The sequence below is a fragment of the Mixophyes fleayi genome, chromosome 3 (assembly GCF_038048845.1).
Source record: "Mixophyes fleayi isolate aMixFle1 chromosome 3, aMixFle1.hap1, whole genome shotgun sequence".
Classification (NCBI taxonomy): Eukaryota; Metazoa; Chordata; class Amphibia; order Anura; family Limnodynastidae; genus Mixophyes; species Mixophyes fleayi.
The window spans coordinates 137,695,613-137,723,103 of record NC_134404.1 but is presented as its reverse complement, the minus strand read 5'-3'; the positions used below and the strand labels follow the sequence as shown (position 1 = coordinate 137,723,103).

General features: G+C 44.7%; 1 protein-coding gene across 3 annotated transcripts in view; it reads left to right on the top strand.

Moving 5' to 3' along the window:
- ECE2 (endothelin converting enzyme 2) overlaps nucleotides 1-27,491 on the top strand; it is a 70,000-nt gene that overhangs the window by 30,783 nt on the left and 11,726 nt on the right. For all 3 annotated transcript variants that reach the window (XM_075202436.1, XM_075202435.1, XM_075202434.1), the window contains 7 exons: nucleotides 4,317-4,463; nucleotides 17,544-17,609; nucleotides 17,799-17,987; nucleotides 18,084-18,226; nucleotides 18,889-19,003; nucleotides 20,968-21,078; nucleotides 21,167-21,265. In XM_075202436.1, coding sequence (XP_075058537.1) covers nucleotides 4,317-4,463; nucleotides 17,544-17,609; nucleotides 17,799-17,987; nucleotides 18,084-18,226; nucleotides 18,889-19,003; nucleotides 20,968-21,078; nucleotides 21,167-21,265 — 870 coding nt within the window. The remainder of the gene's footprint in view (nucleotides 1-4,316; nucleotides 4,464-17,543; nucleotides 17,610-17,798; nucleotides 17,988-18,083; nucleotides 18,227-18,888; nucleotides 19,004-20,967; nucleotides 21,079-21,166; nucleotides 21,266-27,491) is intronic.

Below are 27,491 nucleotides of genomic sequence, written 5' to 3'. Positions count from 1 at the left end.
ATATAAATAAAACAAGGTAATGAAAGCCATGCTCTTTGCAACCGATGAATACTCTGGCAATGTATTGTGTGGTTAATCTTTGAATTTATGTAGTATGGGTACAGGCTACCTTCCTCTTTCAGCATCCTCATTTATTTCTATAGCGACAGCAAATTTGGTAGTTCTTTACAATTGGGTATCTACTTGTCTAAATATCTACTGATGCCTCTGTCCATCTAATGACATTGGATTGTTACTGACTCTGCACTCTACATAATTCCTGCTGTATAAATTTTCAAATTTAGTGTGTCCGTAGCGTTTCAACATTTTTATCTTTTGCACCTTACAGTAAATTTTGTTTGTTGTTTAATTTATCCAATGGGCTTGCTTCAGTTGGTGGCATGGCAGATGACATTTTTTTTTGCAGTCGCTGCAGTGTTCTATATACGGTCACTGAATGTGGAATATACCAAGAAAAAAGCCTCACACACAAACTCCCTTTTTTAAATATAGATTTCACGGAATGACCCTTCCAATATAAACAAGTATTGACAAATAGAAAAGATTACAATATATAGCCTTTTTATGGGGTGTGCTGCTGCATGCTGACCCTCACAAACAGCCTTTTTTAAATATAGATTTCACTGAATGACCCTACCAAAATAGACAAGTATTGAAAAATAGTAAAGATTAGCATAGGTAAAATTACCTCACGAAAATGAGTTTGACCCCTCAACTCGTAAATTTAGCCTTTACTACCCCTCCCACGGGGGGAAGGGGGGATGATGGAAGTTAACTGACTTGACTATTCTAATTTTTTTGTCAAATAATGTCAGTATACCAAATTTCAGGTCAATTGGATGAGCCCTTTCTGAGAAAATAGTTTTTTCCACACACACACACACACACACACACACACACACTAACGCACGCCTCTACACATGTGTGTTCATAAGGTAAAATTACCTCACGAAAATGAGTTTGAGCCCTACCAAATTTCAGCCCTTTTTGAATTTTTTTTCCCACACACACTAAGAATTTAGTAGGTCAGTGTATAACTCTGCCCAGCAGGTGGCACTGCAACTTGTTTTTTTTTTTCCACACACAGACGCCACTAAGCATTTATATATTAGATATATATATAGACTTTTTGGGGGGTGTGCAACTGCTTCTGAGGCTCACACAAAAAGACCATTTTTTTTTCAAAATTATTTCAGTTGTCACTGCCCCACACAAGAATACTTTCACTAGAAAAACAATCAATTTTAAAAGAAAGAAATCTGTTTGTTTTTTGGATTCTGCTTTTAATAGTCTGACAGCAAAAGCACACTGTTTTTCTCAAAGAACATACTAGTAGTTGGTTCAGAATGATATCTGTCTAACTCAGTCTATATATATATACTGTCTAGTAATAATATACAATGCATTAACAACAGCCAGTAGCCATTAGTCTGTGTAAAGTGTATTTAAGAATTGAAATGAAAAACAATTGATCAGCAAACTATTGTAGCTGACTATTTTCTACAGAACTGCTTTACAATAATGACAGCATTCTATTGCTTTCCTATGGCACTTAAGAGAACGAGAGTGAACTATTTATACAAAAGATGGCGATCCAAAACTTGCAAGAGAATTTTTTTTTATGGAAATGACTCGGTTTCACTCGGATCCCCAATATCAGATTTAGTTGGATTTCAAGTAATCCGAACCGCTAATCTCTATTTAAAGGTCTGGGCCCTACTTCCATTTCTCCCACACGTGCTGTATGGCAGGTTTACCTTTAAGCCCTGGTGCTACGGTGGCTTGAGGGTAAATGATCAGAGGAACTGTTGTCGCAGTGCTCCTTGTATACATTTATAGGCCCTGATCCAAATGGAAACGCAAAATGGGTGTAATTTGCGTGTTTAAAAAAGTATGCAACTTTTCCTTTGTTCCAGAATTATTTAAATCCAAACATTTCTTAAGATATGTTACGATTTGAATTGGGGGTGTAATATACTATGTATATACAGCGCATATAATGCTGTGTCCATCATCACTATCACCCGGCACTTACACCTGCCATATAGTAGGTGTAAAAGTTACGTCTGAAAGCAAGTGTGCTTACACCAAACACAGGTTTTGAATTATCTGCATCTGCGTGAACATGCCTTACTGTACAAATGGGATTACATTGACATGAATCAGGGCCATTATATGCTGAGTGTTTTTACCAATTTTAAAATGCTTTTAATATGGTAAATGGTTAAAAACAGATTTTAAACTTACCCTGGTGGTATATGAACTCTGCAGGAGCTAGTGTGAGAGAAGTGGTCTGGAGAACAGCAGTACCATACCCCTTTCCACTGAATCCTGCCAGGGCGCTGCTCCGTGGAGGCAGCAGGGAACAGAAGCAACACTACAGAGCTCAAACAACTATGGCTGCAACAGCAACAGGATTGCTGCTCCACGGTGTGGGCCCTATCTTCCTGGAGCAATATTCAGTTTGGATGTGGCTCCAGACTCAGGAACCCAAGTCCTGAAGTAACTTGAGCCTGAGATTTAAAATTTACATCTCCCATTCCAGACTTAGTGGTGCCAGGGTGAAGAGAGGGGCTGCGTTTCAACCTGGCAGTGCGTGGACAGGGGGAAACCCCCTTCCCCTGACACTGAGTGATATGCTAAAGGAGTGAGTAAGGTCCAGGTCATCATGAACCACAAAGATAGAGATCCTTAACCAGCACAACTTTGCGCTACGCATCAGTCCGGCTGTTCTGATTGTGTTTTAAACACAATCAGAGCAGCGGGACAGCACTCTTTCACTGCTGAATGGACCTGCACATACTGTGCAGCCGCTGGCAGCCTTAGAACACAGAAAGGGGGCGGGGCCTAAATCGCCCCCCGCCCCCCCCCCCTAAAATCGCCCGGGGTAGGACAAATGTTTGGGTCCGCCCCTGCTACGCATGCTCAGGGTGCGCCTTCTAACATGACACTGGTCTTCACCAGAGAGTACTGCAATGAGGTATGGGCTCGCACGCAGGTCGTGGCCCTTGTGAGTAGTTTGTGTGCGGAGATGAATATACAGGACATTGTCTAACTGCAATTCAGATACAAGGAGTATGCATGTATCAATTGAGGTATGCTGCACTAAGGATGTAAAGCACCAGGTATATGTAGCTCCAGGATAATGCAGCACTAGCATATTGCAGTACTAGAATATGCAACACCAGGGAAGTAGCAGTGGGTATGTAGCATCAGGAATGTAGCAGCAGGTAAATACAGCACCAGGAATATGGCAGAAGATAAATACAGCACCAGGAATATGGCAGCATGTAAATACAGCACCAGGAAAAATGCAGCAGGTTAATGCAACACCAGGAATATGGCAGCAGGTAAATGCAGTACCAGGAATATGGCAGCAGGTAAATACAGCACCAGGAACATGGAAGCAGGTAAATGCAGAACCAGGAATATGGCAGCAGGTAAATGCAGCACTAGGAATATGGCGAAAAGAAAAAAAGTCTCTACGCTGAATTGTGTATTAAGAAAAATAGTAAATTAATTAAGAGATATCCCAGATGCAGCTGCCTATAGGAAAAAGTGTGAATCCTCCCCTTATATTAAGAACATCGAGAAAAAAGATAGTGGGCTGCATAGACGGGATCTAATCCAACACGGTTGATAAACTACATGATTGGTTTATTTTGTATGCATCCAGACAAGTGATTTTGATTATTCAGTTGGATTTTATCCCGTCTGCACAGCCCACTATTTTTTCTCTCGAGGTTTTCACTAAGAATATGGCAGCAGGTAAATACAGAACCAATAATATGGCAGCAGGTAAATGCAGCACCAGGAATATGGCAGCAGGTAAATACAGCACCAGGAATATGGCAGCAGGTAAATACAGCACCAGGAATATGGCAGCAGGTAAATACAGCACCAGGAATATGGCAGCAGGTAAACACAGAACCAGGAGTATACTCTGGGGAGTTCTCATTTGCTAACCCAGTCTAGAGAATGATATCTAGAATTTGGTTGGTTGCTATGGGTATTGCCTCCACTTTGCCTTTTTAGAAAGTTTGATAAACCTACTCATTAGTGTCATTACAATTCCATATAATTTGTATTTTTGATTTATCATAGATTTATAGTGGGTATAAGTGATATATTATTACCTATAGATAACATTTAGCAAAAATAACAATATTATTTTACGCTTTAATACATATGAAGCAAAGACTTTTTAGTGTCAATCAGTTGAAACGTATCACTCATCCTACTCATCAACTGTCAACCACTTATATACTTTTGTGGCAATGGCAACAATAATCTGTTTATGTCTTTTATGCATTAAGGTCGGTGGCTGGAATGTCTCAGGTAATTTCCGCGGTGAGAACTTTATGGCTATGCTGAAGACTGTCTCAGGGACCTACCGGGCAACCCCATTTTTCAGTGTTTTTGTAAGCGCAGACTCCAAAAGCTCAAACAGCAACATAATACAGGTAAATGTATGAGTGAGACAAGATGAGAATGTAAAAGGTCAGTAATTAAGAACAAACAACCTGATTTAGATTTGAACCTAAGTTTATCTTCAATGCATAAAAAATGCATTTTCCCACATTGCTCATGTGAAAAAAAAATTCAGCCAAATTTTGAGTACTCCATAAGTTGTACATCTGGAGAGGTGGATCAGGGTGTACACATATGCTTAGCACATTGCCGTGGAGATGCAGCCTAGTTAGACTTGACCACATCTCAAGATCAGGGCTACCAAGAGGAATTTAGGGCCCCGGTACAACAAATTCATGCCCCCCCCCCCCCCTTATAGTTGAGTAAGCAAAAAAAATTTGCGCCGCCGTTTTCATGTGTACGCTAGCACAATTGGGCAATGCGCCGTTGGGGCGTAGCTAGCACAATAAAATCAATAGGTCCTGAATTCCGCGGAGCGTGACATTTGTCCGAGCATTCCTGACTTTCAGGACATCTAGCACCCTTGTGTAGTATAGGAAGAATGCAGTGTGCACACAAAGAGTTCAGTCTTGGCCTGCGCCCACTGGACTCACCAAACATTGACATTGTCCCTACTAGAATCACAACATTTCACACACTATGCTGCTCTGTCCTACCTGTTCTTCTCACTTTTACCACATGTGGCTGCAGATTTCTTTAGTTGCGGCTTGTCTGGATCATGGAATGTTGGAGGACCTATTTGGGAAAAAAATGGCTACATTTAGAAAATTACAGCCAGCCCCACCGTTAAATCAATAACATCCATTATTAATAATTAGGCCTTCCTCCAGCCCCAACATTAAAATAGTATTCCCATTACCCCGCAAACAAAATAGCAGCCATTAATTAGCCACCATCTACCTCACACACACTACATTGCCAAAAGCTCTGTGCCATCACACACACATTACTGTGCCCCGTTATCATCACCACGCTATGCCCCCTTATGATCACACTGCGCCCTCCATGCTGCCTTTGCCCCTTTCTTTAACCCCCTGTGCCATGCTGCTTGTCCTTTTCTTTAACCCCCTGTGCCATGCTGCTTGTCCCTCCTTTCTTTAACCCCTTTGTGTCATGCTGCTATTGTCCCTCTTTTTTAACCCGTGTCATACTGCTATTGTCCCTCCTTTCTTTAACCCCTTTGTGTCATGCTGCTATTGTCCCTCTTTTTTTAACCCCTCTGTGTCATACTGCTATTGTCCCTCCTTTCTTTAACCCCTTTGTGTCATGCTGCTATTGTCCCTCTTTTTTTAACCCCTGTGTCATACTGCTATTGTCCCTCCTTTCTTTAACCCCCTTGTGTCATGCTGCCCCCCACCCCCGTTTTTTAACCCCCTCCCCCCGTTTTTTAACCCCCCCGTTTTCCTTCCTTCACTTACCTTTACTTCTCTCTTCCTTCTTGTCTTCTCTGCTGCTCTGTGTTCCATTGCTCCAGACTGACTGAATGCTGGGCGTGACATGATGATGTCACACCCGGCATTCAGTCAGCCTGGAGCAATAGAGCACAGAGCAGCATAGAGGAGGGACGCCGGCGCCGCAATCACGTGAGTATGGTTTTTGTTTTTTTACTACCCTGCTCCCCCCACCAACGACCGAGCCCTGCCCCCCCGCCGAAAAAAAGAAAAAAAAAAAGAAAAAAAATTAGTTTTGAAAAAAAAAAAAAATTAAATTAAAAAATCGTCGGCGCCCTGTCATGCCCGGGCCCGGGTAATTAGTACCCGCACCCCCCCCTCTCGGCGGCCCTGCTCAAGATACGCCTCTTAGGAAGTATATCTTTTGTAGGTCCCCAAGAACTGGTGTAGAAATATGTGCTGCTAATGGTGACCCCCTTTCTCTAAATGAATTGCTAGCACCAGTGATTTCATTATTGAAGACTACCTTATGTTTGCATACATTTTTAAAATGAAGGGATATTGCTATCAACTATGTACTAAAGAACATAGTAAATAATATTCCTGTGAGGGTGGGGCCACACATTCTAAATTAACATGGAAGTTCATCCAGTTCTCAAATACTTTCTAGCACTCCATGATGTATGCAAAGAGAAAAGTTGGCCCTGTGGAAAGGGTAAGCTTGATAAAATAAGTAAAGGGGGTGTGTGACCTAAACGCCATCTTGACTGGACATTTTTCAGCAGGGCTCTCCCTTTTAGTCCTATAATTACTAAGTTTTGGGTTATTGTTGAGACCTGCCTGCCAACTGATCTCTCAGTGAACCTGTCAGGCATTGCTGTATGCACTAAATGCAGTTTAAGTCATTTATCCTGACTTGCACACTGTTTCATCTGGCTTCAGCGTGGGTGTGACCATTGCGATCTGGCGCATTGTCTGTTCCCCCTGGCTGGACCCCCCGTGTTGTCTGCTGCCATTGGGACTTGCTTCTGCCGGCTGTCTTCCAGTGTTGCATCCGAGACGTCCAAGTGGACCGCTGGCGGCCACTTATGGTTCTCAGCCGGGCACTTCTGGTCCACAGCTGCTGGACTCAGACCACGGGGATACACATATTGGAAGCTGGTGCTCCCATACCACCTCTCCACCAGGTCTAAACTTAAGGGAGGCACAACCATATACAACACAGGTCCATCCAGCCATACAGGGACCTACAGAAGTCTGAAGGTGGGTTACAGAAGATCCTTTCCACAGAAGAGGTGTGAATCCTGGGTGCTTCTAATAACAGGGCTCTACATCAGCCCCTTGAACAGCTTGCCTGATTAATCTCTGCATTACACTATAGAAATGCTATAAGGACCTCCCCAATACTCAGCATTATCATCTACCATTTATACTTATAAGCCCACAACTGTCTCAAGACACAATTCCTTGAGATGCCATATAGCTAACTGACAAATCTATTTCCCACCTATGCCTTCATGAATCAGAATTCAATATACTTTTTCTGATTGCGACGCTACATGGCCTGTTGTTGCTTCGGCCTTCTGGACTCTCCATAACTTCTGATACTGTTTTGGGATTCCTTGCTGCGCCTCTCCCAGCGGGTTGCATAAGATGGGTCCCAGGAGAATTAAGGCCTCCAGGTCAGCATCGACTGTTCAGTTCTTCAAACCCCAATCTTCTCCATCATCGGGAGCAGTTCATAAACATAGAGACTCAGGGGAAGTGGGTTCATGTATCTCAGTACCTGCACTATCTCCATCCCCATCCCCTGCAACAACTTCACAAATAGATCCAGACGGCCCAATCACTGTCAAAACAATGCAACTGATGTTCGCTTTCTTCAAAACTGTTTTCTGAAATGTGCTCTTCAAAAAGTGAAATTAACATGCAGATGACAGAGCTGGCCGGGAGAAACTCTCATGTAGAGGATAGAATGAAGGAGCTGGTGACATCACACAATGAGCTTATTTCCTCCTATGAGAAGCTTAAAAATCAGGTGCTGGCCATGGTGGACAAGATGGCAGATGCTGAAGATCGTTCTCGACAAAACAACCTTAAATTAAGAGGCATCCTGGAGTCTGTTTCTAATTCTGACTTGTTGAACTTCATCAAAGACTTGTTTCAAAAGCTGATACCTGAAGTCTCTACACAAGATCTTCTACTAGACCATATACAGACTCCCGAGGCCAAGATCTGGTTTAGAGTCCGCACCCAGAGACACGCTTATGCACGTACACTATTACCATATCAAGGAACAGATCTTACGAGCGTCCAGAACATCATTGGTTGAGGAGATTCAGGGTCTTCAACTCTTCCCTGATTTCTCTGCAGCTATCATTGCCAAAAGACACACTTTCCAGTGCATCACCAAAGCCCTACGAGATAATCAGATCCAATATGGTTGGGGCTCCCCAGTCAAGATTATTATACAGTGCAACAATTCTACTCACATAATCGCTTCAGTGAAAGATGGTATTCAAGTCCTGAAGTTCTGGGATATCCGGCCGTTGGTGACTGAGTTGATACCCCGAACGAGTACAGAGGGAATTGTCGCGTGTTGATGGAGACTGAATAACCTACTTTTTATAACAGCTTTAATACGCCATCCTTCACTCCAGCGAGACTCATGCTTCTGCCTTTAAGCTCATTTTGTCTCATATGCACTCTCCACTGTTATAGCCTCTCCCTGGAGAATGTGAGCTTTACTGTTCGAAATGATGGAGCAAATAAGTTTATGCCTGGAGTGCGGGAGGTCCCCCATTTTGGTTAGCGGAACTGTATCTTTTTCTTGCTTCCATCAATAGGATTTCTGTTGCTTTCGGGACTGTTACTATGTGCAAATATTATAATGTTAAATTCACGAATGTTGGTTATATTATTCAGCTATTGGTATGGGTGGGAACTCCCTTGGCTAGGGCCATGTCCCCACAATTACAGATTTTGTCAGTTGATCTTCCTTCCGGCAACTACTTTAACACCAGGATCAGGGTTATTTTTGTTGGTTTTTCTAACTGTATACCTCCCCTCCTCCTCATACTCACCTCCTCCCAGTTTCCCCCCTTCACCCTTAATCAAGTACACTTATGTTCATCATATATACAATTGTATCCGCTCTGGTTTTCGTTACCCAATATATACTTGGTTAAAATTTTTGTCATTGAATGTGCGGGGATTGAACTCCCAGACCAAACGTAGGTTGGCACTCTCATACTTTTACAAGCAAAGGGCAGATGTTGTGACTGTCCAAGAAACTAATTTTTTGGCTAAGGCCCCTCCTGTCTTCAGAGATAATAAATTGCCGTTATGTTATACGGCCAATATCCCTTTTAAAAGAAATGGAGTGGCCCTTCTGTTTAGTGTTAAAGTCAACTTCACTCTACATGCTAGTGTTGAAGACAAAAATGGTCGTTATTTGATTGTGATTCGATTCTTAGACGGTCAATTAGTCACTATTGCCTCCCAATATGCACCCAATTCTCGTCAAGTGCCCTTCCTTAGAGCTGCCTTTCGTGACATATATAAACTGGGCACACTTATTCTTATGGGAGATTTCAATATTGTTGTGGATCCTAAATTAGAACCAATGTTCCTACCCCTCATGCATTAGATACTGCAGCGGGGCCTTCTGCCGCCTTTTCTAGGCTACTGGCAGAGTTTGGGCTCTACGATGTTTGGATGTTCCAAGCCCCATTAGTGCGTGACTATACTTATTATTCCTTGGTACATAACTCTTACTCTCGTATTGATTTAATCCTTACGGATAAATGGGCACTTCAAAATACAAAATCAATCAAAATCCTCCCGATTTCATGGTCCGACCATGCCACATTGGTTGGCGGTTTCCTAGATCATTGATTCCCCCCGGCTCATGGCCCCTCACCTACTTACTTTTCTAGAAGCCAAACAAACACTCTCGGAGGCATTAGCCACATACTTTGCCACAAACTCTCTGGGGGACACCTCTGTTTTCAACTTCTGGTGTACACTTAAAGCAGTCCTATGGGGCATGGCTATTCAGATGGGAGTGAGGCTTAAGCGTGCATCCCTATTTTACCATACGAAGTTGGAGACGGAGTTGTCCTCTCGAGTCCATTAACAAGGTGCATCCTTCAGGGGATCTTAAGACATGTATTATGCAAATTAGTCTGACCTCCAGAAGCTAATCCTCTCTCGTACACAACAAGCAATGAGCAGACTACGTCAAAAATATTACGTTTTAGGCAATAGGGCGGGTAGAATGCTTGCTAGGAAGCTGAGAGGACAAAGAGCACAAAACTGCATTAAACATTTAGTAGATGATTCTGGAGTTAGAATATCCAACTCCAAGGCCATTGCTAATGCGTTTGCGGCTTACTACTCCAAGTTGTGTAACTTGCGTGACTGCACAAACACCCCCCAGCCAACACAGCCTTTAATCAAAGGCTTTCTGAGCGAGCTTAACCTCCCAACATTAGATTCGGACTTAAAGGAGGCCCTTAATGCCCCATGGACTTAGCTGGAGATTTTGTCAGTAATTAAATCTTTACCCAAAGACAAAGCCCCCGGACCTGACGGGTTCTTCAATCTTTTGTACTCCACATTTCAGGCTGAACTCATCCCCTAACTAGAACAATTATATAATGGAGGCACTAGACAGGGATGTGTTCCGCTAGAGATGCTTGAGTCCCATATCATGACGATCCCCAAACCGAGTAAGGACCCGACCCTGTGTCAAAATTATAGACCAATAGCCTTACTCAATTTGGATATTAAAATCTATGCGAAATCAATCGCAAATTGTCTTAGCCCCCTTATCCCAGCCCTAATACATCCAGATCAAGTGGGCTTTGTTTTAGGTCGAGAGGCATCTGATAATACACGCAGAACAATTAATATCCTTGTTGATTCTTTCATTGGATGCAAAAAAAAGCCTTCAATAGGCTCCATTGGGGATATATGCGAGAGGTACTTGCCCAGTTCTGTTTTAGTCATGAGATAGTAAACTCATTCATGGCACTTTATAATGGCCCACCATCATCTGTGTATAGTAATGGTTTTACTTCAAATAAATTTCTAATTACCAATGGTACTAGGTACTCTCGCCCCTTATATTTCTGTTAGCCATAGAAAGTTTAGCCAAGAAAATTAGACGACATCCTCACCTCCCTGGTATTACCCTGGCCACAACCTTGCATAAACTATGCCTATTCGCTGATGATATTTTTCTGTATGTCACCAATCCTTAGACCTCGTTACCAATTTTGCACAACTTGCTACTTAATTATGGCAACACCTCCTACTATAAATTAAACACCTCTAAAACAGATGCTCTACCTATTAATATTTCTGCTTCTCTCTTGACTCGCCTGAAGGTGTCCTTTTCATACTCTTGGAGGACATCGTCGATACCATATCTAGGAATATTAATTACCCCCCATATGGATACCCTGATTGAGGCAAATTATGCTCAATTACTGCTACATTTAGCCAATCTAGCAAAGTCTTGGTAGTGTTGTGCAGAATTGCTGCATTTAAAATGTCTATGCTACCCAAAATGATGTACCTGTTCTGCACACACCCCAGCCCTACCCAAATTTTATTTAGACAAGCTGCGACACCTCCTTACCTCCTACGTGTGGAAGGGTAAGCTCCCAAGGATATTCCACACAGTTATGACCCGTTCTAAGAAGATGGGTGGCTTAGCCCTCCCTGACATAGTAAAATATCAGGAAGCAGTCATAATGACACAGCTCCGCGATTGGTCTCTCTCGGCCCTTCATATTATTATTATTATTATTATTATCGTTTATTTGTAAGGCGCCACATGGTTTCCACAGCGCCGTACACAATACAAACAGTAGACCATACAGGGTAAAACAGTACAGAACATTAAACATAAAATACCAATACTTCAGAAACTCCGGGCAGTCAAATACAGTAGAGACGGAGCGGAAGAACAGGTATGGAGACAGGAGGAAAGAGGGCCCTGCTCATACGAGCTTACATCCTAAGGGAGGGTGACAAAATCAGGCACAGAAGGGAGCCAGTGAAGCAAAGGGGAGAGAAAAAAAAATGGGGCCAGGGGAGAAACAGAAGAGATGAGAGGTTAAGTGGATGGTTGGTAGGCCTTAAGGAACAGGTGAGTTTTAAGTGCCCGTTTGAAGGAGCACAGGTTGGGTGAGAGACGGATGGAGCGAGTGAGGTCATTCCAGTGAAGGGGGGCAGCGCGGGAGAAGTCTTGAATTCTAGAGTGGGAAGAGGTGATCAGAGTGGAGGAGAGTTGGCGATCATTGGCTGAGCGCAGGGAGCGGGCAGGAGTGTGAATGGAGAGGAGGTTAGAGATATAAGGGGCAGTAGACTGGGAGAGAGCCCTGTAAGTGGTGGTGAGGAGTTTGAAAAGGATTCTATAGAGGAAGGGGAGCCAGTAAAAGGCAAGACAGAGAGGGGAGGCAGAGGAGGAGCAACGTCAGAGGAAGATGAGTCTCGCAGCCGCATTGAGTATAGAGCGGAGGGGGGCGAGGTGGGAGCAGGGGAGGCCAGTAAGGAGGAGGTTGCAGTAGTCGAGGCGGGAGATGATGAGAGCATGGATGATAGTTTTGGTGGCATCTTGAGAGAGGAAGGGACGGATGCGGGCAATGTTACGGAGTTGGAAGCGACAGGCTTGGGCGAGGGATTGGATGTGGGGGGCAAAAAAGAGAGAGGAGTCAAGAGTGACTCCCAGGCAGCGGAGTTGGGTGACAGAGGAGATAGTGGAGTTGTTAACAACGATGGAGAGGTCATGGTGGGAAGGGAATCTGGGTGGGGGAAAGACAATGAGTTCAGTTTTGGAGATGTTAATTTTAAGAAAGCGTGAGGACATCCAGGAGGAGATGTCTGAGAGGCAGTCAGTTACACGAGAGAGGAGGGAGGAGGAAAGATTAGGAGAAGAGATGTAGAGTTGAATATCATCAGCATATAGGTGATACTGAAGACCGAACGAGGAGATGAGAGCCCCAAGGGAGGAAGTATAGAGTGAAAAGAGTAAAGGGCCAAGAACAGAGCCCTGAGGGACTCCTACAGGGAGAGGGGAGGGGGTGGAGGAAGAACCAGACGTGGATACAGAGAAGGAGCGGTTAGCAAGATATGAGGTGAACCAGGCATGGACAGAACCAGAGAGGCCGAGAGAGAGAAGAGTTTGCAGCAGGAGGGGGTGGTCCACGGTGTCGAGGTCAAGGAGGATAAGTATAGAGAAGTGACCCTTGGATTTGGCTTATAGGAGATCATTAGTGACTTTAGTCAGGGCTGTTTCGGTGGATTGGAGAGGGTCAAGGAGGGAGTTGTCAGAGAGGTGTCTGGTGAGGTGGCTGCAGACAATCCGCTCGAATAATTTGGAGGCATATGGGAGAAGAGAGATAGGGCGCTAGTTTGCAAGAGAAGTGGGGTCAAGATTGGGTTTCTTGCCGATAGGGGAGATAAGAGCGTGTTTGAATGAGGATGGGACAACGCCAGAGGAGAGTGATAGGTTGAAGAGGTGTGCAAGGTAAGAGCAGGCAGTAGGAGAGAGAGAGCGCAAAGGAGGTGGGAGGCGATGGGATCAAGAGGACAGGTAGAGGGTGGAGAGGAAAGAATAAGGGAGTGAACTTCTTCACCTGATGTAGGGATGAAGTAGCACCACAGCCGGTTGATAGCGGGAGGTGAAGCAGTGAGGGTGGCGGGAGACGGATGGGAGGAGGAGATGTTCTGTCTGATGGCTTCGATTTTGGAAGAGAAAAAGAAGGCGAAGTCAGAAGCAGAGAGGGAAGGTGGGACAGTGGGAGGGGGGGGAGAGGAGGGAGTTGAATGTGGCAAAGAGGGGGCAGAGATTGGAGGACTGAGAAGAGATAAGGGACTTAAAGAAGGATTGTTTAGCTAGGGACAGGGCAGAGCAGAAAGAGGAGAGGATGAATTTGAAGTGAAGGAAGTCAGCCAGGGAACGAGATTTCCTCCAAAGGCGTTCAGCTGTGCGAGAGCACTTTTGGAGGGAGCGGGTAAGTTTGGAGTGCCAGGGTTGGGGAATAAGGCGACGACGGCGGATAGAAGAGGCCGGGGCTACGGTGTCCAGGGCAGTAGTGAGGGATTGGTTGTAGAGAGAGGATGCCTGGTCAGGGCAGGCCAGAGAGGGGAGGGGTGATAGGAGAGTTTCAAGAGAGGAGGAGAAGGAGATGGGGTCGATGGCATCAAGGTTGCGCCTGGTGAGGGTGGCTTTAGGCAAGGTGGGAGCAGGGGAGGAGGACAGAGTGAAGGAGAGGAGGTGGTGGTCGGAGAGTGGGAAGGGAGAGTTGGAGAAGTCAGAGAGATCACAGAGGTGAGAGAAGACAAGGTCGAGGGAGTGACCAAGACAGTGGGTGGGGGAGGAGGTCCACTGAGTGAGGCCAAGGGAGAAGGAAAGGGTGAGAAGTTTGATGGTGGCAGGGTCAGAACAGTTGTCAATAGGGATGTTGAAGTCACCTAGTATAATGGAGGGCAGGTCAGAGGAAAGATAGTGGGGGAGCCAGGCGGCGAATTTGTCAAGAAAAAGAGAGGTAGGGTGTCCGAGGTGGAGCAGAGCAAATTAGAAGTTAGGTACTATACGGACTGACGAACAGAGTGAAACAGTGAGTGGGACGGTAGAAGCTATAGAACCGAGTAGAACAGAAAGGCAGTGGCAGAGACAGTATGGAGTCCAGTGGACATTCAAATAAAATTGAAGTAAAATAAAATAAAACACAATAAGATAAAATACAATAAAATAAGCTATTCTGGCAGGACGTGAGATCCGGAGAGACACGGAGAAAATGTAGGTCCCGAGTCCAGGTGACCAAAGGTCAGTGAGGCCAGAGGTGAGGAAGGTACAGGGAGGAGGAGAGCTAAAAGTTCAGGAGGGCCAAAATGACAAAGGCGGGTCAAGAGTTTAGGATGGCCAGACGGACTAGGTTGGTCCAGAGTTCAGGAGGGCCAAAAAGGACTAGGTGGGTCCAGAGTTCAGGAGGGCCAGATGGACTAGGTTGGTCGAGAGTTCAGGAGGGCCAAAAAGGACTAGGTGGGTCCAGAATTAGGAGGGCCAAAAAGTACTAGGTGGGTCTAGCGTTCAGGTGGGCCAAAAAGGACTAGGTGGGTCAGAGTACAGGTGGGCCAGAAGGATCAGGAGGATCCAGAGTATAGGTAGGCCAAGTGGACTAGGTAGGGGCCTTAGGTTTGGGAAAGGTAGCGGCAGCGTGAGTGTCTGTGTGTACACTCAGATGAAACCAGGGAGGGTGTGAGAGGGCTAATGGTGGGGCAATGAGTAGAGGCCCAGCGGGAGAATGAGAGGGAGACCCTGCAGAGGGTGACTAACTACCGACTAACCAGCGGAGAGAAGGCAGCGTGGTGGCATCAGATCTGCAGCTGGAGATGGCCTCAGGGCAGGAGCAGAGCAGTGAGGAGAGCGGCTTCCATGGGGCGGCAGGAGACAGCAGGAGATGGCGTCTGGAGGAGCAGGCCACCGGCGGTGAGGGATGGCAGCATGGAGGCTGGAGACGCAGGAGACATCATCTGGAGCAGGAGGACACGCGCGGTGAGCGATGGAGGCTGGAGACAGCGTGGAGACCAGAGACGGAGGAGGAACAGCAGGACCACAGGCAGACTGGAGAGGAGACCAGACGCGGCAGCGTGGAGGTTAGCGACAGCATCAGCGTGGAGGTTAGAGACAGCGTCAGGACCTGAGCTGGAGCAGCACGTGGGAGCAGCAGCATGTATGATGACGTCTACAGGGAGAGAAAGGAGCAGCGGACGGCATCAGGGTCTGCAGAGCGGGAACGGAGGCGGCACAACAGTGGGTAAGATTCCCCAGGATTAGGCTACGTGTAGAGGCAGATGAGGTCCCGGTGGAAGTTGTAGTCTGGGTGGTTCCGTGCGTTTAGCAGCGGAAGGTAAGGCCCAAGCCACGGGATAGAGTGGAGGTGGCGGCCGGGGAGCGGGCACCCGAGAGGAAGGTAGCAAACATCCTGGGCAGGTAGCAGTAGGTTGCAACAGGCACTAGGAGGTGGAGTGAAACTGCGAGCCCAGAGAAGGAATCAGCTGGGCTCCAGTGGAGCGCAGGCAGGACACGTCTGTCCTGTTCAGAGTTCAGAGTCAGTTCTACCTGCTAGATTGCTAGATTCATAAAGCATTTGTCGATCTAGAGTGTAGTTTAGTCCAGGCCTTCCCGCTGGCTGATCTCTTATGGATCTCTAAACCTTGGCACCCACCACCATCTGAACTCCCTAGGCTCACAAGAAATGCGTTGCGAGTATGGGATAAGACTCTGAAGAGCACAGAAATCATGACCCTTCCCACTTCCAACCTACCTATCCCCACCCTAGCGATACTCATTCCAGACTTCAATGTAAACATATGGTATGCTAAAGTCATTACCACTGTTAAATCTCTATTTTCGGGCCAGACTATTCTATCCTTTTCACAACTACAAGATCAATTCCAAATAGCGAACCAGGAATTTTTCAAATTCAAATATTGCTGATATATTTTTTTGGTACGCAATATCTTTTTGGAGGCAAAGCTCTCCTCCCAACGTGCTTGGGAGAGAGACCGGGACCTGGAACTAGACGAGACTCAATGGGACCTAGATTTTAAAGCGCCTAATGGATGTTAAAGTGCTTGAATCACTCAGAGATGTTCTATAAACTAATTCACAGACTCTACTTAACCTCAGATAGACTCCATAAGATGTGGCCGGCACAGTCTAAGTCCCGATGGCGGAATTGTGGGGCGGCATGTGATATGCTACATGTCTTCTGGAGCTGTCCCATTACCCATGCTCTGTGGTCCGCAGTTTATACCTTGATATCCCAGGTCATTAAGACCGGTCCACTTTGTTCCAGAGGTGGCTGTCCTACAACTTTTTCCTCTCCAATTGTCCTCCAGTGATCGATATGTAGTTGGCCACATATGTATAGCCACTAGGGCGGTGACTGCCCAAGCTTGGAGAACCTCCTCTCTGCCTCCTGTTGCTGAGGTAATAAGTAAAGTTCAGTTTAGCTGCGATATGGAAACTCTAGGTGTCCCATATACTTTTTCTGCTTCCTCACCTCATAAAATGTGGTTCGCCTGGAAAGAGTTTATCTCTACAAATCCAATCCCTTAAGACACTTCAAACACAGCATTGCCTTTTTCCAAATAACTCCCCAACCTAAGGGCGTGTGCAACTAATTCAAATATGGTTACTAAGATCTTAAATTGTATGCTGTAAAATCTAGTGTATTGCATGTGTACTACCACCTTTTTTCTCCTCCCTTTCCCCTCTCCAACCCATTTTCCCTCATTTTAATTTTTTTCTTTCCTTTTTACCATGTAAATGAAAAATCTCAATAAAAACTATTATTGAAAAAAAAAGTAGTAAAGGATAAGATGGAAGGAAAAGTTATGTAAGTAAATGAATGATAAAGTATACTGAAGAATGAAAGCAGACAAGCGATCTTAGAGAAGGACAAATAGTACAAAGATTCAGGGGTATATTTACTAAACTGTGGGTCTGAAAGGTGGAGATGTTACCTATAGCAACCAATCAGTTTCTAGCTGTCATTTTGTAGGATGTACTATATAAATGATAACTAGAATGTGATTGGTTGCTATAGCAACATCTCCACTTTTTTAAACCTGCAGTTTAGTAAATATACCCCTTAGTGTAAAATTGGATTAATCACCTCACACTGTTTTCCTCTACAGGTGGATCAGTCTGGACTCTTTCTTCCATCGAGAGATTATTATCTAAATAAGACAGCTAATGAGAAGGTCAGTCGTCATGTTCTATGTCCGCCTTGTCCCTTGCAAACATGTTGCTACAATGATTGACAGTTAGTGCACTGGCCTCTCTGTGTTTACAAGAATATATGCTACAGTGTCCTTTATGCTCTGCAGGATTCACAATTTGTCATGTTGTACTACTAGACTTCTTATACTTTTGTATGCCCCTGTTTCCAGGTATTAGCTGCTTACCAGCAATATATGGTAGATGTGGGGACGCTTCTTGGGGGATCCCCGGGCTCTGTGGAGATGCAGATGGCACAGATTTTGGAGCTTGAGACGATGCTGGCTAATCTCACAGTCCCACAGGATGAGCGTCGAGATGAGGAAAAGATTTATAATCGCATGACTGTGGCTGAGCTGCAGGTGAGTGCAAAGATCTGTATAGTATATGGAAAAGTACAAAAGTACACAAACAGTAAACTAATGATATTTACTTTATGCTGTCTCATATTTTTGCAGAATCTGGCACCTGCATTTGATTGGATGGATTATTTGACATTTGCTCTCTCACCTTTGGATATCAATGACACAGAGCCTGTGGTAGTATATGGCAAGGAATATCTACAGCAAGTGTCAGAACTTGTGAACAACTCAGACTCAATGTAAGAAACTGTGTGTATTAATCCTTTACCCTGTGATGTCACAACTTTGTTATTGAGATAAACATTTCCTATATATTCCACATCAGAATGCATATCATAACAATACTTCTTTATACACTCTCTTATGTTGTGTTGCTAATGATGGGTCCTACATAATTTGGGGATCATTAGTTCTATTTAAGAATACCAGAAAAAGTGCAATACAAGTGTAATTAACCATGTCATCGCCAGTGACCGATTATTGGTCATATGTACAAATATCAATTTTTCACACCAAAAATTATTCTGATATTTTCAAGTAAGTGCTATCTATAAGCTGAAGCTACACACTAATTCTAAGTTTAAAACTGTTTCTTTGGATCTATTCGTAAATATGCAGCATTATGAGCACATTATCAAGGCACAAAATGTGTATGTGCCAAGATCTGCACATCATTGTTATCTTACTTTTATTCTAGGATATTATGTATTTTAAGAATCCCATTAGCGATTCAGGAGGTACAGAGAGCTGCCATTAAGAGACTGCTACCAAATGGCTACCTTACCATCCACTTCCGGATGAGAGTTTATTCTTGGGTTCTAATTTTTTTTTAAACTAACCAACTTTTCATGAGTCCTCCATGCATGGTCTGATTAAGTTACCATCTATGTTTCTCTTACAGTATACTGAACAACTACTTGGTCTGGAACCTGGTCCAGAAGATGTCTCCCAGTCTTGATTCCCGTTTTGAGAAAGCTCAGGACAAACTACTTGAGTCACTATATGGGGCAAAAAAGGTTCATTTATTGCATGATTGTTACATACTACTGCTCATGCCTTTATCTGAGACTGTACTGAATTTTATCTTTTTCATTTGGTATCTCAGTAAAATACTCTTCAGAGGGTTCTCTAACTCTATAATTATAACTTGGTCGACTATACCTCCATAACAGCTGGATTAATTTATGGCATGGTGTGCCCCCCTAGTGTAAACGATAAGTTCTGTTGCCATGTAATAGCACGTGGCTGCAAGCTGATGCTTTTAAATAGCTCATAGAATTCTGAGGTAATATCTTTGTAATTTAAATTAAGGGGTACATTATTCCTTACTAAGTACAAGTAACAAACACTAAAGTGATAGCACAGAACTCATTGATTCTCAGTCATGACATCAGAACATGATATCACATATTATTTATTACATAAGTTTATGGGATATTTAACCACTACTGTAAATTCTAAGTATATGAAGTTTTCACCTAACCATATAACAGTTTCCTTAAAATGCACAAATTTTAATTTAAAAATAATCTGTTCCTTGACACACAGATACACAGTGATATAGACTGACACACAGACTTAACAATTACAGTGACTAACACATAGACAGATTGATACTTTGACAGGGATATTTCCTACCACCACTCTTACCTTTCTTGCTGCTCTGTGTGAGACCTGTTTTAAACCCTTCTCATCATCCCCTGTTCTCCGGTTACTGCTACAGCAATAATTAACACAGTGATGCTACTTCCTGTTTCTTACTAAACAAGCTGCATCCTTGAATTTGGGAACTGCTGCAGCCATGAATGCAGGGCTGGCGCTACCATTAGGCAAACCACGACAGACGCTGAGGGCACCAGTGGTTAGGGGGTGCCTAAAACACTGAATGAGTGACATAATGTCATTCATCCAGTGTTTTTAATGCTATTGCATTGCCCCCCTATGGAGTGCCAGCCATTAACATGAGGAGAAGTAGCAAGCAGCTACTTACCTGCGAAGCTCCTCAATATCAGTATTATCTTGGAAGTGTGGCATTTGGTTATGATGTCACAACCCAGCACTAGACTCTCAGTTTGAGGAGCAGAGGATGTCGCGGATGCAGCAAGGGGTGGGTCGCAACACACGACAGGGATAGAACGCCACCCCGGGCTCCAACAAAATCTGTGCCAGCCATGCATGCATGTATGTAAGGGGTGAATGACTTTTACTGCTCCGTCATGTCTGGAAGGGTGAAACATTTTATCAATAATTGGCGCACTCAGATGATTTATACAGGTATTATTTACAGAAATGTCAATGGACCTATATATATAAGCATTACTTGCATATTACTTATGAGATAGTGTACCGTGTATTATATATATATATATATATATATATATATATATATATATATATGTATGTATATATATATATATATATATATATATATATACACACACACACAAAGATGAACACATGCATAATAACTATACTCAATGAAGACTGAGCAGTCTACAGGCAGGGGAGGATGGTGCTGAAATGCACCTCACTCTATGTGCATCGGAATGCACTGATTATACGAATACTACTTACAATAAAGTCAGTGAACTATGTTTCATTCATTGTAATATAGGTACAGCAAAATATACAAAACCATTCTTATGATTTCCAAGTTCTATTTCTGTTATTGCATTAGCAGCTCGCCATGCAAGAGGGACATATAAGAAAAGCTTTACATGTTTCCCTCCACAATTCCTACAGTAAGGATTACATCCTTTTTTTTTTTTAGTTTTGTTGGATAATGCTATCTCATAGCACTGAGAATGTACATTGTGCTCTAAAACATTTACTGAATGTTTACAGTGCTTCCCTTATTCCACCTCAACATTATGTTTCTCTGTATGTGTTGTCTATAAAAGTTGCCCTTGGACCTCTCATGTCTTCATGTCCTTACTGGTCATTCTTTATTTCCTAAACTCATTCTCTCTCTCAATTGCAGTCCTGCACTCCTCGCTGGCAGACGTGTTTATCCAACACAGATGATACTCTTGGATTTGCTCTCGGATCTCTATTTGTTAAATCCACGTTTGATAAGAACAGCAAAAACATTGTAAGATTGTGAGAGCTAGAAATAATCACTAAGACACCTGATAAATGATCAGAACTTGGTAATAATTTTAATTTGAACTCTCCTTTAGGCCGAGCAGATGATCACTGAGATCCGATCAGCATTTGAATTCACACTGGGAGGTCTATCATGGATGGATGAGAAGACAAGGAGAGTAGCAAAGGAGAAGGTGTTGTACATACTTAGTTTTTAATTATAACAGTTCTGCTTTATGTTATTCTGCATGTTGTATTATAATTTAGGTTTATGCATAAACACTTGTGTATCACTTATTTACAGACACTTGACTATGAATAATGATTTTTCATCTTCAATACTTTATAGTAGTGTAACAGATTCTGGATACTATATTACTAATCTTGATTAGCGCTGGCTTACCTGAGGTGCGGAGTCTAACGATCTCCCCGGTGTTCACCAAGAACCGCCGCAAGGCGGGGTGGGCTTCGCTGCCAGGAGTCGCAGGTCGCGGTCCCCAGGTTCGCCTCAAGATGTAGTACAGCGGAGTGAAGCGGTGGTAGCGGAGTCAACGAGCCGGTTCGGTACACAGGAGTGGAGTCAGGCAGAATCAGAAGGCAACTCGGAGTCAACAAGCCAGGTTCGGTACACGGGTCACCAGAATAGGAGAATGGTCAGCAAGCCGGGTCGGTACACAGGGAATAGAGAGCCAGGGAAGTCAAACAGGCAGAGATCAGCACACAGGAGACACAGGAACAGGAAGACACTGCAATCCACGAAGAGCAGGAGCCAGGAACAGGTAAGTGTTGCTCTGACACTCAGCGAGTGTCAGAGTGAGGTTTTTATACAGACGGGGATTCAAAATCCCCGCCTCTAGGTTGTGGTCATGTGACCGCCTCCGGGTGCGGTCACATGGTCCTGAATGCGGAAGTGCGGCTGGACGGAGCGGCGGGGATAAGGTAAGTCCGTAACAGTACCCCCTGCCATAAAGGTGGACTCCGAACACCTAATAGGGTTTCAAAGGAAATTTTTTATGGAAGGATCTAAGTAGACGGGGAGCATGTAGGTCAATGGCTCTTACCCATGAGCGCTCCTCAGGGCCGTAACCCTTCCAATCCACCAAGAACTGTATGGCACCTTGAACTTTACGAGAATCTAGGATAGTTTTAATCTCGTATTCAACTTGATCCCGATCCACAGCAGGAGGAGGAGTTCTGGATGAGGTGGAGAATCTGTTGGTTACCATCGGTTTTAACAAGGAGACATGGAAGACATTGGGTATACGTAAAGAGGGAGGCAGACTCAATCTAAAGGCTACGGGATTAATAATCTCAGATATAGCAAATGGGCCAATAAACTTGGGAGCAAATTTTTTACTGGGAACCTTTAAACGAATGTTCTGGGTGGATAGCCATACCCTGTCACCAACTGAAAAACTTGGAGTCATTCCTCTCCTTTTATCGTAGAATTTTTTGGAACGAGAAGTTGCTTGTTTTAAGTTTGTCTTGGTTTGTTCCCAAATATCGGAGAAGTTACGAACCAGAGAGTCCACTGCTGGAACTTCAGAAGATGAGACTTGAGAGAAGGTGGGTAGTCTAGGATGGCAGCCATACAGAACAAAAAAGGGGGAGTTAGAGATGGCCTCATGAAAATGGTTGTTATGGGCGAACTCGGCCCAAGGGAGAAGGTCCACCCAGTTGTCTTGGTTACTAGAGATAAATATTCTTAGAAACTTCTCTAATTCTTGGTTGGTTCTCTCAGTAGCCCCATTGGACTGGGGATGATATGCGGAAGAGAAGTCAAGCTTAATCCCGGATTTATTGCAAAAAGACCGCCAAAATTTTGATATGAATTGTGATCCCCTATCGGAGACAATATGTTGAGGACAGCCATGGAGGCGAAATATTTCTTTAATAAAAATATCGGCTAAGGAGGAGGAAGAAGGAAGGCCTTTGAGAGCAATAAAGTGAGCTGTTTTAGAGAAGCGATCCGTGACCACAAGCACTACAGTACAGGATTTGGAAGGGGGAAGGTCCGTGATAAAATCCATGGAGATCTGTGACCAAGGGTAATCAGGAATGGGTAATGGGAGCAGGCATCCATAGGGCTTCTTCCTAGAGGTCTTGTGTTGAGCACATTTGGAACAAGCAGCAACAAATTTCTTCACATCCTCCAGCAAGGAAGGCCACCAGTAGTTTCGGGACAATAAGTCCCAGGTCTTGCGAATGCCGGCATGCCCAGAGAAGAGTGAGTGATGAGCCCAGTGAAGGAGCCGGGTGCGTAGATGTGGCAAGATGAATGTTTTGCCTGGAGGGCAGCCCTTTTTTAGGTGTGTAGCTGCCAACACTTGACATGGATTTACAATGAATTTCTTATCCTCCGAGGATTCCATGTCAGCAGGATCAAAAGAGCGAGATAAGGCGTCTGCCTTCGTGTTCTTAGATCCTGAGTGAAAAGTGATGTTGAAATCAAAGCGTGAGAAGAATAAGGACCACCTTGCTTGTCGAGGATTTAGACATCGGGCAGTGCGTAAGTACAGCAAATTCTTATGGTCGGTATATATGGTGATAGGGAATTGTGCTCCTTCTAGTAAATGTCTCCATTCGGAGAGAGCCAATTTGATGGCCAGGAGCTCTTTGTCGCCAATCCCATAATTCCTCTCAGCAGGTAAAAAGCGACGGGAAAAGAATCCGCAGGGATGAAGTTTTCCAGAAGGACCTCGCTGTGATAGTACGGCTCCTGTGCCAACAGAAGAGGCATCTACCTCCAGGACAAAGGGACGAGAACAATCTGGCTGTTGAAGAATGGGTGCGGATGAAAAGAGAGACTTTAATAATATAAAGGCTTGGATAGCCTCAGAGGACCAAATACCAGCGTCAGCAGATTTGCGGGTCAATGCTGTGATGGGAGCCACGAGAGAGGAGTACCCCTTGATAAATTGACGATAATAGTTGGAGAATCCTAGGAAGCGTTGAGTGGCTTTAAGGCCTGAAGGTTGGGGCCAGTCAAGTATGGCTTTCAATTTTGTGGGATCCATCTGTAGACCGGTGCCCGAAATAATATATCCCAGGAAGGGAATTTGTCTCTGCTCGAAGGTGCATTTCTCCAATTTGCAAAATAACTGATTTTTTCGAATACGAGAGAGGACCTCCAATACATGAGTACGATGAGATGCTAGATCTTGAGAAAAGATGAGAATGTCGTCCAAGTAGATGACTACAGATTGGTACAAGAGGTCTTGAAACAGCTCATTCATAAAGCTCTGAAATATGGCTGGGGCATTGCATAGCCCGAAAGGCATGACTAGATATTCAAAGTGGCCGTCTCGGGTGTTAAACGCCGTCTTCCATTCATCCCCCTCCTTAATGCGTATAAGGTTATACGCTCCTCTGAGGTCAAGTTTAGAAAAGATGGTGGCACCCTTGATCCGGTCAAATAGTTCAGAAATCAGTGGCAGTGGATACCGATTTTTAACGGTAATGGCATTCAGGCCTCTGTAATCAATGCAAGGGCGGAGGCCCCCATCTTTCTTTTTTACGAAGAAGAAGCCAGCCCCAGCTGGGGAGGCAGACTTGCGGATGAAGCCCCTGCTTAGATTTTCTTGGATGTACTCCTCCATAGCCTTAGATTCCGGGAGGGAAAGGGGGTAAACACGGCCCCTGGGAATGGGTTTACCAGGTATCAGATCAATGCCACAGTCCCAGATTCTGTGAGGAGGAAGTCTAGTGGCCTCTTGTTGACAGAAAACATCAGAGAAGGTTTGGTATGGCTCAGGCAGGAGAGTCACAGGAAATTCTTGGGTACGTCTGGGACTATTCGGGGGAACCACTCTCTGTAGGCAGCGAGAGAAGCAGGACTGTCCCCAGGACAATATGTGACCAGATTTCCAGTCCAAGGTGGGAGAGTGGGCACGAAACCAAGGAAGTCCTAGGATGACTGGGTTGGTAGATCTCTGTATTACTAGAAAAGAAATCTTCTCCCGATGAAGTGCTCCTATCTGAAGTAGAAGAGGAATAGTGCGTACCAAGATGGACCCCTCAGGGATTCTTCCCCCATCAATGGCCATCAGAGAGATGGGTTGTTCCAAGGCTTGTGTGGGAATAGCGAATTGTTTAACTACTGTGGCAGAAATGAAATTTCCTGCGGCCCCGGAATCTAGAAGAGCCGACTGCGGGAAGGTCTTTTGTCCTAACTGAAGGGAAATGGGAATAGACAGGCAATCATTACTATTGGGAACTGACTGACACTGAGAAAAGAGGCCCAACGACACAGCTCCAGAACTCGTTAGGCCCTGTCGTTTCCCGAGCGTTTGGGACAAGAACTCAAAAGATGGCCACTCTCACCACAATATAAACACAACTTGTTCCGAAATCTCCTCTCCCTCTCTTCGGCTGATAGGCGGGTCCTCCCAAGTTGCATGGGCTCTTCAGGGGGAAGAACAGGGGTTTGGAAGTTGGGGGCCAAGCGAATCATGCTACGCCGCGACTGTTCCTTCTCGGAATTACGTTCCTTGAAACGCAAATCAACTTTGACACAGAGGGAGATAATGTCGTCCAAAGATGTAGGGAGTTCCTGGGATACCAACTCGTCTTTGATTCGGTCTGAAAGGCCCTGCCAGAATGTAGCTACTAGAGCCTCATCATTCCAGCGAAGTTCAGAGGCCATGGTTCTGAAGTGGACCGCATACTGCCCCACAGACTGGTTTCCCTGGCGGAGTCGTAGTAAGCCGGAAGCGGCATTGGACACCCTTCCTGGCTCATCAAATATTTTCTTGAAGGTGGACAAGAAGAGGTTGAAGTCATGTAGAATGGGGTCGTCCCTCTCCCATAAGGGGGAAGCCCATGCTAAGGCTTGACCGGACAATAACGAAATCACATAGGCCACTTTCGTTTTTCCGGAGGGGAAGTTCCCAGGTAGAAGCTCGAATTGTATAGAGCATTGATTTAAAAATCCTCTGCAATTTTTAGGGTCTCCATCGAACTTAGGTGGGTTAGGTAACCGTAGCTGCGAGGAAGAAGCTGCTGCTGCTGCCTGAGGTACAGGGGCCACTGCCGGCCCAGGTGATCCACCAGCCACTAGGGTGTTCTGGACAACATCCAAGCGAGTGGATAGGCTATTGAGGAATTTTAAAAGTTGCTCTTGGTTAGCTTCTTGTTTATCCATCCTTCCTACCAAATGCTCCAACAGATCTTTAGCTGTGGTATCCATGGTCAGAGCAAACTGTAACAGATTCTGGATACTATATTACTAATCTTGATTAGCGCTGGCTTACCTGAGGTGCGGAGTCTAACGATCTCCCCGGTGTTCACCAAGAACCGCCGCAAGGCGGGGTGGGCTTCGCTGCCAGGAGTCGCAGGTCGCGGTCCCCAGGTTCGCCTCAAGATGTAGTACAGCGGAGTGAAGCGGTGGTAGCGGAGTCAACGAGCCGGTTCGGTACACAGGAGTGGAGTCAGGCAGAATCAGAAGGCAACTCGGAGTCAACAAGCCAGGTTCGGTACACGGGTCACCAGAATAGGAGAATGGTCAGCAAGCCGGGTCGGTACACAGGGAATAGAGAGCCAGGGAAGTCAAACAGGCAGAGATCAGCACACAGGAGACACAGGAACAGGAAGACACTGCAATCCACGAAGAGCAGGAGCCAGGAACAGGTAAGTGTTGCTCTGACACTCAGCGAGTGTCAGAGTGAGGTTTTTATACAGACGGGGATTCAAAATCCCCGCCTCTAGGTTGTGGTCATGTGACCGCCTCCGGGTGCGGTCACATGGTCCTGAATGCGGAAGTGCGGCTGGACGGAGCGGCGGGGATAAGGTAAGTCCGTAACAAGTAGCCATTGCAGTGGGTAAGTTCCCTCTCCAGTTTAGGTAGACGCAGTAAAAAATAAACTTTTCCCTTCAGTAAGAAAATAATAGATGTAGATGTCAGTGCAAAACAGCCTCCACCTGACACTACAATAGAATTTACAGCAGTGTTATACCAATGATTTTAATATTGTGTTGAGTTGTGAACAACTTTTGTTGTAGATGCCACTTCACTTCTGTATACCGTTTGTTTTGCATAATGTGTCCATTCAAGTGTTTTCGATATTTTCTTCTTCTTTTTTTTTTAGAAAGATAACTTCAAAGATTAGCACCCCTTTTGAATTTTCCAAGAGTGCCATTCTATATTGCTGCTTACTTCTCCGATTATTCAATTGTTTGTAAAAACATTACCTTGTTCATTCGTAAGTGTTAGCCATATCATTAATAGATGTTTTGTCTAGAACAGGCCTGGACAACCTGTGGCTCCTCAGGTGTTGTAAAACTACAATCCTTGCCAGCCGATAGCCATCCAATAGCTAGTAGGGTATATGGATTCAGTTGACCCAGCCAATGCAAAGGTGGACAGGCTAATTACTTTCCATATATGTTTTATCTCCAAATCCTGTACATGCACACATAGCA